This window comes from Strongylocentrotus purpuratus, unplaced genomic scaffold, assembly GCF_000002235.5.
Source record: "Strongylocentrotus purpuratus isolate Spur 01 unplaced genomic scaffold, Spur_5.0 spur5_scaffold_16, whole genome shotgun sequence".
NCBI lineage: Eukaryota > Metazoa > Echinodermata > Echinoidea > Camarodonta > Strongylocentrotidae > Strongylocentrotus > Strongylocentrotus purpuratus.
This window is the reverse complement of record NW_022145601.1, coordinates 16,801,439-16,814,849: the sequence shown is the minus strand read 5'-3', so window position 1 is coordinate 16,814,849 and position 13,411 is coordinate 16,801,439. Positions and strand designations below refer to the sequence as shown.

General features: G+C 38.2%; 1 protein-coding gene across 1 annotated transcript; it reads left to right on the top strand.

Moving 5' to 3' along the window:
* Positions 1-129: 129 nt before the first annotated feature.
* LOC105438524 (hydroxyacid oxidase 2-like) lies at positions 130-10,539 on the top strand. The gene is made up of 8 exons (XM_011666439.2): positions 130-323; positions 3,450-3,601; positions 4,276-4,543; positions 5,372-5,547; positions 7,922-8,013; positions 8,539-8,700; positions 9,788-9,857; positions 10,405-10,539. The coding sequence occupies exons 1-8, from the start codon at positions 193-195 to the stop codon at positions 10,500-10,502; spliced, it is 1,149 nt and encodes a 382-aa protein (XP_011664741.2). The 5' UTR covers positions 130-192; the 3' UTR covers positions 10,503-10,539.
* Positions 10,540-13,411: the final 2,872 nt, after the last annotated feature.

The window sequence follows — 13,411 nt, the reverse complement described above, 5'->3', positions numbered from 1 at the left end:
GCTGTCATAACTCACATGTATTGATATATTGGATGGACCTTGGATGGACCGTCACCGTTGGCTTACATGAGTACATTATTTTGAACATTCGAAAACAAGGAATGCACACACGACAGAATAGATAGATAATACGAATTTTTCACGTGGTGTTTGAAATAATTCTCACCTGGATGTTTCATTAGTCATTTCGAGATGGGGTTATACAGTGTGGCTGATTACGAGAAACGAGCTCAAGAGATTCTATCGAGCAGCGTATGGGAATATTACGACTACGGAAAAGAACGACGATTGTGCCTGCAGGACAGTATCAACGCATTTTCAAGGTAATTCCGATTCCCTTCTTAGCATGGATACTAAATTCTATGGTGGCCCTGAATTTCAAGACGAAATTCGCGATATCGTCAATTTCGTCGTGAATAATTTGCGATTTCGTCTATTTGCGATGTCCCTTCAGGGCCACCATAAAATTCTGTGTCGGTGGAGGGGGGACTCGGTGCCCCACACTTGTTTGGTTACCCATAAATTGCCCCTTTTTTTACATAGAACTTGACAAGTGCCCCTTTTCTTTCCTAATAACTGTCCTTTTCATCTCTGATGAGTACCTTTTTTCAGGTGCGAGAATTTTTCCTATTCTTTCGTAAAAGGAACCCCCTTTACTTTCTCTTTAATGACACTTTTCGTCTTTGATATTAGTGCCCCTTTACCTTTCTAATACAAACCGATTCAGCCGAGGACGCAGGTTCGAAACTGAGTCACGTCTTTCGGATTCGGATGGTGACGTTTAAAGGTCGGTCCCAGACGTAAATAATCATATCTGATTGATACACGTCTGTAAAATCCCAATACACACACACACAAACACACATAGAGAACATTTATCCAAATTTCGTCTCGGTTGGTTTTACAATTTGTTGTTGTTGTTTGTAGTAGTTGCCAAAGCGTGCATGTAATTGAAATTTGTACAGGTGTAATGTATATGTATTGAAATGATGTTAACAAATACATTATTATAATGAAAGTGACTCTAACATTGCCCTTTTTGAATACGCATTCTATTTCTGTGATCGACATTTATTGCTCGTTCCCTCTATTATTAAAGACTATTATAACATTAACTCCCCTTCGGGGGCTATTATACAAATATACAATGACACTCGAGGGTCTAGCTGAAACTATTCGCATCGAAGGAACATGAACTAGTATGAAGGGGTGACCAAAGTTCGCGGACATTTTAGAACATATTACAAAATGTGATATTCGATCTATGATTTCTCACATTCTACACAACTTTATTTATTTCAATTATTACCAAATGGACGGCAAAGTTTTTTACTACAGATTGGTTCAACTAGAAAAATTTACCGTCGAAGGATTTCGGAGATATCGCGATCTAAAAATTCGATGTCCGATCGTGCGCGCGCGCTGCATCTAAAAAAGTCATAAAAACAATGAGACCTAACTTCACGCACGGTGGTTTACAGTTGATTTATCAAAAAAAGCGATCCATCAAAAATAAGGTAATATCATAATTTGCAAGGCAAGATATCGTACAATCAGTTCGTACCACTCTTTACTTACAATTTTCAGGATTTCTGATCTCAAAATGAAGATTTCCAGACCCTTATCGGTAAGTTGATAATTTTTCGGAACGGACGCAAATAACTGCAAAATTTGCCGATCTTTTGTCAATATTTTCACAATTTCGCAACCAATTCTAAAGAAAATTTCGTTTCTGGGTAATTTTAAGACCCTCTTTCCATTGGTGATATCAGATTTTCGAAATCTTACCGATTTTTTGAGAAAGCGAACTTTGGTCACGCGCGAACTTTGGTCACACCGCCATACAATTCTCCCGAGGGCCATCGGCCCGAGGGAGAATGATGTTCCTGAGTGCGAATAGTTTTAGCTTGTTCCGAGAATGAGACATTTTATATTTGTTTTATATCCCTTCCATCTGTAATATTCCTACACTTCTGTAATAACATGAACCTTATACACACATTCACATCTTATATTCAGAGCTAAAAGAAATAAAAGAAAATTGCACGGCTCAAAAACAGGGTTTAGCTGGCGCTATTGCGTATAGTGTAGTGCAATTATCGCGCGCATAGCGCAAATTGCATGTGCGCATGCTTGAGCACTGTGAGCTGAGGCATTGAAATCCTGTACGCTCGCTGACGTCACGCATAGTCCCTTTTTTTCCTAGGGAAAAAAAGGTACTATGCGTGACGTCATCAATAAAAAATGTACTATTTCGATGTAGGCGGCAGGAAACGTCTTTTATAGTAAAACTATTCATTTTCTTGCTGCGTACACTCCTAATGCAACAATCTTACGATAAGGGATATAAAAATAATTAGTCAGAAATCTAATTTCATGCATTCGAACAATTAGGACCATGATATGAGGTAATCACTTTCTGTTTTTGTCTTTGTTAATGGAATCTAAGTTTATTTGTACCATTCGCATTTTGAAAAAAATTTCAAATTTTAAATATAAAATATGTGAAATATGAAATAATAAACTGGAACTACTTTTTTAAATCAAGGGCTAATGCAGACTTGCATGTAAAATTCTCAGTTTTGTTCTGTGTTTAATACAGACAAAAACAAACCATTTCTTTATTTTTTTTTCTGATTAGACAATGATTCGGGAATTATTACAAGAAATGTAATGAGACCGATGTCCGTGGTATTTACGTACGTTAACAGGAAGGAGGCGTTTTAACTCAGTGGTAGAGCAGTGGTGTCTTAATTGGGAGGTCCCGGGTTCGAAACCAAGTCGATGCGCTAGTGCCATTTGGTAAGGCATTACAGGGATCGCTTAACAATGTTAAATCTGAGATACACGGTCACACGTGTTATCCATATCTTAAAGCCCTAAACAAATTGCGCTTCAAAATGATCAAGAAGTGCCTCAAAAAAAGTAAATATGTTTGAGTGACCGGTTTTACCATACTCGTTTTCCCCAATAGACTGAAGTGTTATGAAAATGTGTAATTCCAATCATAAATATCTTGATAATGAGACAGGTGATCGGCTTGTAAAATTCATGGGATTCCTGACTGACCTAAAGGCTTAAAATTATCATTGCAGTATGAGCTAAATCAAGGATTTTGTTTCAGAATGCGAGACAAAGTTACCGGATCCCTTTAATCCTCATTACAAAGTCCCTCGGAAGTCGAAGAGGACGTAAAGTTGTTGGTCCACTGGTTGCTCACTTACAAACACACAAATGCTTTCTTAGCAGTCAGGTAACAAACAAAGCAACCAACCAAGGGTATGTATTTATGAGTTTAAAAAAAAGAGTAATTCTGCAACACAATATGCTTTATTGGATACCTATTGTCAACTATCTTTGGTCCATTGATCGCAAGACACCAGGCAGCGCTAGGAAAACGTGTACATGCTTCATGATGCTTTATTATTTTTCTGATTTTTCTGATCAAGGTACCGAATCAGAAGTCAGGTACTCCAGGATGTTTCGAAGCGGAGTTTAGCCACCACTGTCCTTGGGCAGCCCCTCAAGTATCCCATATGCGTCGCACCAACAGCCATTCACACGTTTGCACACCGGAACGCCGAAAAAGAAACGGCCAAAGGTAAGGCCATTAAGAAGAAGAAAACAAGCATGTTTAGCGTCCCCGCCCGCTTTCTTTTTTGGGGTCGCCTCCTATTTTTTTTTTTTCGTTTTTTTTCTTCTTCAATTGATAAAAACATGAAAAACGTACTGCTAAAATGATCAATTTCTGATTTAAAAAAAAAATGCTGGTGCCATTTTGAAAAAAGCCCGACTGTCAGGGAAAATGTACCGAGCGGCCATTTTTGGGGGAAAGGGCCTCCTCATACCTATTTTTTAAAAGGGCAGGACGTTATTTTTTTTTTTGTAATGGCCTATTAAAGCAGTTTTCTAACCGTCATGCCATTTGTCGTAGATTGACTAAGCATCATGGCCTTCGACGAGCTTCGACTGTTTTTCAGGTAAAATGATTTTTACGAACGTGTTTTGATTGTGAGGTCGCATAGCGGCAGATCAGGTGTTTTCATTAGACAATATTAGAGTTATTCATGTTTTACGAGATTTGAACAATATTAGATGACTATTTACCAATAATGATTATGCATACATTTCCTTACTCGATCATATCAAACTTTCAGTTAATTGTTGTCAAGTTCTTCCTTGGGGGGGGGGGGGTGTGAACTGCTTCCATAGCCCCTCAAATACGCTCGTGGTGCAATCTGAGAATTCAACGTATATATCTTTCATTTTCAACAGGCGCAGAAGCTGCGGAAACATTAATGGTGCTGTCTGCTGATTCGGGCTTTCCAATGTCCGACGTTGCAGCTGCAGCCCCCAACGGTCATCACTGGATGCAGTTGTATCCATTTAACGATCCTCTACTCACGTTGTCAGTCATTCGACGAGCTGAGAGTCTAGGGTTCAAAGGCCTGGTCGTTACAGTGGACTCCCCCGCACGAGGACTGGACCTCCGAATGACCGAAATATTCCAAGAACCTCATATCAAAAACAACCCAGACCTCCGGTAAGTAGAATTATCTCTCTCTCTCTCTCTCTCTCTCTCTCTCACTCTCTCTCTCTCTCTCTCTCTATGAATAGGATGACTTCTTCCAGCTGTGCAAAAATGGATCAAATGACCCTTTTCGTACTAAAATATGCTATCCTTTTTGTTGAAAACAATCGGCTTTAACAAACTAAGTCAGTCTGAGGTCTAAAGGATCGAGTTAAACTAAATATTTTCAGTAGAAATGAGCCAAAGATTTTAATCTCCGTAAACTTATTTCATGGGTAAAGTTTCTTTTTTCATTTGACCCGAGTGATACCCCAGTAACACCAATGGGGCAGCCCCAATATTGAAAACACGACGGAAAGAATTTTACAATGCCTCGAATGGCCCAGAATCTGTTGGTTTAGAGTAGGCGTGGAGCTGGTTCGGTGGTGTGGGTAAGGTTTCAAGAAGTAACTAGATTGTCATTGATAAACAAGTAAATTGAAATAATTCCGTGTACTTGGACTGCTGTTGATATTGTAATTATATTTTACCGATAGCTCCAAACGAAAAAAATCACCTTTTGATGGAAAGGAGCTACATTGTGTATACGGTCCCTCTGTGTCCCATCTGAAATTGAACACAATCTTCAGGAGGCGTAATGTTTACTGGTAGAGCAGGGTCAGTGTGGTGAATTTGTAAAGGAGCTTGACTCTCACCGCAGAGATCCTTCGTTCAATCCTCCTCTAATGCTTTTACCTTGGGCGTTCCACGAATTTCTTATGTTACATCTGTTAGAAATGTTATAAATTATCACCATTATCGGTTATATCTTCCCATCCCCCCCCCCCCCCCCCCCCACAGAATGCCGGTATTTGAAGCTGATATCCCATCGTCACGTGCAGCCACAGCAGAGGGCGACTCGAAACTCATCAAATATTTTAGAAAAATGCAATATAATCCTACTGCTACTTGGGACTATATTAGATGGATGAAAAGCCAAACCTCTCTACCAATTGTTTGCAAGGGGATACTAACATGTAGGTATGATGGTTGATGCTCAATATAAATGTTTTATTAGGCAAATGTCTCAATGATCATACATTCCTTTGTGGCGATTCCGTCCACTGTGACCCTTAAAGGGATCGTTTAACAATGTTAAATCTGAGATACACGGCCCTACGTGTTATCAGTGTCTGTGATATGGTGTAATATTGAAGCCCTAAAAATATTGCGCTTAAAAATGATCAAGAAGTGCCTCAAAAAAGTAAAAATCTTTGAGTGACCGGTTTTACCATACTCGTTTCCCCCAATAGACTGTAGTGTTATGAAAACCGTCAGGCGAACGGTTTTCAAAATTTGTAATTCCAATCATAAATATCTTGATAATCAGACAGGCGATCGGCTTGTAAAAGTCATGGGGTTCCTGACGGACCTAAAGGTTTATAATTATCATTGCATCATGAGCTAAATTCAGAATTTTATTTCAGAATCTGAGACAAAGTTACCGGATCCCTTTAAGACCCGTTCAGATATGGCGTGGTAAACTGCTGCAAAAACGTCGCCGCGTTGTCTTTTTTCTTTCTTTTTTTTTGTTGTGGAGGGGGAGGTGGAGGAGATATCAAATGAATGACATTTTTGAGGAGGTAAAAAGAAAAGCCACCGCGGCACAAATCATATTTTTTGTGCCGACTGGCTGTCGGCAATTTGTTCTCCTTAACCAATCAAATTTCTACAAAGTTGATTGATTGATTTATTGATTAGCATATAATATGACGTCGTGAGTAAAGCCTGCGCAACTTTTGACAACACTCTCCTCGTGAGAAATTTGTAACGAATGACAAGGTTTACCAGCACCTTTTTTGCTTGAAATTCCATAGACGCAAAAAAGTCCCTGAAAGGCTTGCTCTGGTAATGCTTATTAAGTCAAAATATGACTAGAAACAGTGGACAAATTTGAACCAAACTGTCGTACATGTGTGTGTAGTCCAATATACGCATTTAGTGTGCATCACTTGCGAATTTCAATTTCAAGTTTGAATGACTTTCCTGTCATGCTTATGATTCCATAACCTCACAGATGCTTTCATCATTAAATCTCAATACCAGAACTCAACGTTATCTTTGAAAGAACGCGGGGTCAGAACCTCGGGACGCCACCGCGGTGCACCGCACAGTGGGCCAGGGAGGGACCAAAGTGCGCCAAAACTATTTTTGGGTGATTTATTTTTTTCAATTTTTTTCTTGCCCAGTTGAAAGGTAATACATAGAGGAATACCTCAGTGAAATATTTAATTCCGGTATGCACAATAAGGGTATAAATTTACTACTTCAATCAGCAAAATCCTACATATTCACAGTTTTAGTGCAAAAGTGACCTATTTTATAAATCTTTCAATTCAACATGAAGTTTTTAAGTTATTGATATGAAATTGCTCTCACATATTCCTGATAGTTCATTTCGTTGAATGAATGGGTTAAAATTAATAGAAACACAATCTTCATGATATATTATAGGGTAATTCACTGAAAAATGGACTAATTATCCATGTTTTTTATAAATCCAGAAGAAATGTTTAGATCTCTGCGGTGTACCGCTTAAATTTTAATACCACCCTTTCCTCTGATGTCTAAGCTTCAAGTTGATACCAAATTTGGCTGCCCAAACTTGCCCATTGTTATGTTAGAGCCGATTTCCCTTGCCACATTGCCCCGAAAATGTGGGTTTTTGGGGTCCGCGGATGAATCATGAAGGATTCGTGGTCATAAATCACGGCGCGAGGGGGCGCGTGACACTTGTTCTGACACCGCAGACCAAAATAAACACATTTTTCGGGGCAATGTTGCAAGGAAAACAGCTCTAACATAATAACGGGCAGAATCGGGCAGCCAAATCTGGTATCAACTTAAAGCTTAGACATCAGAGAAAATGTTGGTAATACAATTTAAGCGAAAATCCCTGGAAATCTAAACATTTCCTCTGGATTTATAAAAAAGAAATCCCCAAACATGAGTTTTGGCGCACTTTGGTCCCTCCCTGGCCCACTGTGCACCGGTCCGACGGTATAACGGGTAACAAGCGGTCCGATGGGGGGAACTATCCATTTCACATTACTTTAATACAAGTATTTCTAACAACAAAAATGTAATATTGGTATGGCACATCAGTTTTTCAAGCAACTGTTTGAAATACGTTTGCGTTGATAAAAAATACAGTATTAGCTGAGTAAAGCTTATTCTTTAATGATAAGTGGTAAGAAAAATATACGTACCCATAAATAGACCCAAAGTAGCAATTATAATGTCCGAGCTTGTCATACACTTGGTTCCTAGACAGAATGTTAGCGAATGAATGTTTTTTTATTTTAGAAACTATAGTAAAAAGAGGAAACTTTTGTTTAATTCTCATACAAGCTGAATCTGCAAAAGCTGCCGCAGACGCAGGGGTTGATGGGATAATAGTATCAGCCCATGGAGGAAGACAAATGGATGGCGCTCCTGCTCCGGTAATTTCGTTGTAATTTTCTAAATCCGAATCACCTTTCCGATTTCCCGGAATTTCATTTTTTGGCGAGTCCAGTGTATGTCCCTTAGGCCTAAAAATAAAAAATGTTGTATTGCCCTTTAGGTGCCAAAACATGGGTCGGTCGGCTTTTCTTTTTTTTTAATTAAAAAAAAAATCCCTGTTTTGGCTGATATTTCTCAGTTTTGAATGCTTTAATACATTTTTTTTTCTTAAAAAAGGTTTTAAAAAGCCGACCGTAGATTTCAAGATTTTGGGGTCGGTCGCAAATGGCAATACAACATATTTTTCTTTTAAGGCCTTACGTCACACAGTATTTTTTCGTATAGTTTTCTGAAGGCTACATGATTTTGTCCTGATACTAAACATATGTAAATGTATAAAATACAGAGTACCTCTTTAAAACGAGGTTGAAAAAGCTGGGCCTGTACCGCCGAAATCCCTAACCCAAATTTTAGCTCTCCGAGTCCGACCCTGATAGTCTTAAATTATGCGTTAATGAACCAAGATCGATGCCCTGGCTGAAGTGGTGGACGCTGTCCGTGGTCGAGATATCGAAGTCTATATGGACGGCGGTGTAAGGACAGGAACAGATGTCTTCAAAGCTCTTGGGATGGGCGCACGGGCCGTGTTTGTTGGAAGGCCTATCTTATGGGGACTGGCTTGCGAGGTAAGAAAAAACAAAGAGAATATTTGATGGTACCGCGTTTCACAATACTTGTCATCAGTGACAAATAACAGATTTTGTTACAATCTACTGAAATCCTCGCTTCTGATTGGTTATCAGCAGATTTGTCACTGATTTTTGTCATTTGTCATTGAAAAAAGTCTTTGTGAAACAGGTCCCAGGGGTGATGGGTATGGTGAACTGAGTGATGAATAAAGGAAAAAGACGATACAGGGGCGGATCCATGATTGTCGAAGGGGAACATGGTGGAAATATTCCTGATGTTACCACCTCATCAAATAAGCTCTCAATCAACATAAAAAAGGAGATGATGGGGGACCGATGGTTACCGATTAGACACTGTTTGCTATATAGAGGGCGCGAGTAGCTACACGTAGTGCAGTGGGGCTTTAAACGGGCTTCCTTTATCACAGCTCCACAAACCTGGGCCCTGTTTCATACTTGGTATCACTAACAAACGATACATTTCTATTACAAATTTGCTCTAAGCCAATCAAATGCCACGATTTCAGTAGCTTTTAACAGTTATTGTAACTCGTTATTGATACCAAGTTGGGCTCTCGAGTAACGACAATTTTGTAAAGGATGCGACCTCACTGGCTGGGCACCTTCAAAAACAATCTCAAACAAATCTATAGAATTTGTTTGTTTGTTTCATTTCTTTAAAATTTGTAATTTGCCTTTTGTCAGCTACTCTACTTTGCGCTAATGTTTTTGTGAATTTCTCTATTCTGTAAATCTTAATCTTAGTTAATATTTTGTGAAAGCCCTTTGTATTTGTTTTACAAAAAACAGACCAGTACTTTTATCCCTTTAAGAGCGCCATTGTATATTGTTGACGGTCCTTGTTTTATCCATGCTCGATGCTTGGAGAAGTTGTTTTCGCCCATGCTTGTCCCTCTCGACCTAGAAGTATCAAATGTTTATCTGTAAATGATGGGATAAATGATGTTAATGATAATTACAGGGTCCTCTAGAACACCACTACATGCACTTGTGTGGACATTCTGGATGAACAAGACCATTAACAAAATTATTTTCACATTTTGTCTTTGTGTCCAACTTGCAGGGTGCAAAGGGCGTCAAGAATGTGCTTGATATACTCCGATCTCAATTAGATGACGTGTTAGCAGTAAGCGGTAAGAAACGGTTTTCTTCGGTATATATCAACACGGGGGTGTCTTGTAGTGAAAGGGAATGTTACAAAGAATACAGAATTTGAAAGGGGAAAAGAATGATTATTGAAGAGAAAGAATGATTATTGAAGAGAAAGAATGATTATTGAAGAGAAAGAAAGTTACTTTGAATGAATGTAATACCTCGTATTGATAGCAGAGTTGTGTTGTCGTGTCCCGATAGGGCTTCAGAAAATATGCAAGTTCTTACTGGCTCATCCCCATCTTAAAGTTATGAAAGTTTGGAATATGGGATCACTCTATCTATACTGTATATGCGAATCTCAAAGTGGCAATTTCGTCAGTGGATTGTGGCGTAGTTTGTCGTGTACCAAAATATCGTACGATATTTGACTTTTGAGTTATTAAGAATCAAAAGCATAATTCTGTTTACATCTACTACCGATGTGTGTGTGTGTGTGTGTGTGTGTGTGTGTGTGTGTGTGTGTGTGTGTTTGCTTGTTTGTATGTTTTAACGTGTTTTTTCCCCCTATAAAATTATTTCTACTAGGTTGCACTTCGCCTGGTTGCATCCCTGAAGGAACAGTTGTACATGAATCGTATTACCATCGAGATCCGAGCCGGGGCAGGGAGAAGAGCAAGCTTTAAAGCCCCACTGTACTAGTTTGGCCATGAGGGATTAGACCTCCCTGCATGGTCACTGACAGGTGGTTATCTCATCAAATCAGCTCTCAATTAACATAAGAAAAAGAGGATCAAGGGGGACCATTGATCACCGATTAGGCATTGTTTTCTATATAGAGGGCGCAAGTAGCTATAAGTAGTGAAGTGGGGCTTTGAAGGAATAGGCCGTCAGCTTCCATGTGCAGAAGGTCATAATTCGTTGTTACCAAACTTGGTGGAAATACCAATAGTAGGTGAACAATATGGGGAGATGGGTGGAATATGCAAAGCATTAAATAAGGCCATAAAGCTGTTGGTCATAAAACTGAAGGCTATCATGGTGATTGACAACACCTAAAAGTGTTATTGGGTAAACACCCGAATGGTGTCGAATTCCCCATGAGAGCCCACTACTTTGCGTCTTTAAAGGGACTTTGTAACATTGTTCATATGAGAGATAGTGGTGCTAAGGTAGTGACTTCAATGCTAGATGTACAATTAAAGATAATCTGAAAATTTGAGTGAAAACGGATCATTATTCATGGTACAAACTGGGAAAAACTGATCTGATCGATTCCTTCATTCTCCCAACTATATTATTCTACTTCTATTCTGCTACTTGTCAAAGCCTCTTCAGCATCAAGACAAGGACAATTTAATTACATTTTAGGTGAATGTAAATCGTCACAAAGCAATAAAATGGCTCTACATTCCATTCCAGACAGTTAAGTGTTGACAGATATTTATAGCCTGTTTTATGTATTTTTCTCATGGAAAAACGGTTGGAAAAATTCAAAAATGGTTGGGAGAATTTACTGTTAATCACTGTTAGAGGGTGCCTCACATCGACGCCTTCAAAGAAAATCATAGATATCTTTGTGGTTTAAGAATTTGTTCAGGATTTTTTGCATGTCAGAGGGTTAGTATAGTAGAAGGAATATAGTAAGTAACATTTTATACAAAAATTAAGCAATTTTTTTCATCAACCTTCAACAATGTTACCGAGTCACTTTAATAGACCGTAAGACCTCCAAAGCTAAGAAAATAGTAATTCTGAGTTGTTGTTTTTTCTTCTCTTCAAAGAAGCGACAGAACGATTTTCCGAGTTATTTCTCTTTCACAGTTATAATTGTAATTTAATCCTGAATTAATCCTTGGCACTTGATGCCCAATGCTTATTAAGCTGTTATGGAGACGGATATTCCATCCCTCCCGGTGCAGTGAGTACAAAACGACGATATTCGTTTCCATAAAAAAAGTGTACAGTAATGAGAAGTTTTTGTATTTACATTATTATATCCTTTCCACCTGCATGGCATGGTCAGGGGTGGCTCACGTGATGTATAATTTCTCCACCATGAAAATGGTATAGCCAGGATACATGTATATCTCATTTGACGTCACGCACAGATCAATGAAGTGTTTGAGAGTAATCTAAAACGTGTCTGTTTTAAATCGGCACATAATTCTTTTTTTTTTAATGGAGAACAGTATGAATACTGATGAGGCTACCCTGGGTAAACAGGACATATTATTATTATTATTATCTTACTCCTGTTTCTTTGTTTATAATGCAGATGTTTTTAATATATGATCTCTTTTTTGTTGTTGGTAACGCAATTATTTGATTTCGAATGGATCCGGCGCCTTACAAATCTCATGCATTATCATCATCATTATATACCTGTATATCTGTAAAGCGCTTAGAGACGTCTATTAAGCGCTATATAAAAGCGGAATATTATTATTATCATTAGGCTAGAATCGACATTTGTAACAACTCTATTATCTGTATTGCCAGATATTACTGTTGATGTTTAGAAAATTCCAAAATCTGAAGACTATCGATGTTTTCATTGACTGTACTTTATTGTAGCAGAATATCTTGAAAATACTTATTCTAGGATTCTTCTATTAACGTTCTAATAATTATTCGCTCACTCTACTAAAGGAAAACAAGTCACATGGGAATTTAAATTTGATAATAAATAGTCTAAATTTTATTTATTCAATTTTTTTCATTATTTTATTTTCTTCAAACAACATGGGGAAATACCCTTTTGGTGCAACTGCATACCATACGTAACCCTGTATCTAAGACATTACGGTCCAGTTGAAGTTTACGGAATGTATATATTTCATTAAAAGTCATTTAATATATTAAAATATGTCAATTTGTATAAATGTTATTATCATGGTAATATGTTAATGTTTTGATTGACTAATAAAACCATGCATTAGTGCTTACAATTCTTTTACTTATGTCTGTCTTTGTATAATTCACATATTCAGGTGGAATATAATTGATGTTAAATGGATTCGAATAATGATCACGGCAAAAAGTTTTGAGTGGTCCGCGAGAACGAGATTAACAAGGTCGGTCTCGCAGACCTTATGACAATTTGCATGAAGGTTCACGAGACCAACACGTGTGATCTTGCGGTATGTTGTTCTTGTGGGCTGTCGGTCAACTAGATTATCCCGGTTTCAATATATTGTTTATTAAGGTTTTCCACTGATCTGGTAAGTTAATCATCATCATTCATTATCATCATCACCACCAATGTTGATTGTCTCCCCAAGATAACAAAACCTATAACTTCTCAACATCTCCCATATAAATCCCTTCTTGCTTCTCCACCACTTCATTACTAATCTCCCTGTATTTCTTGCACTCAAAACTCTCAACCATTCTGCACATCTTGCATGAACCCACTTTTGACATGCCATACATCTGATAGAGTTCCTCTCCACAGACACCACATACACTGCATGGATCTATTTAGTTTTTATTCCACTGATGTTGCCCCACCAATCGCTTCCATCACCTTTGTCTTTCCCATGTGCATTATTCCAGAAGGTGAAATCGAGGAGTTGGAATCCCTTTCCAGATG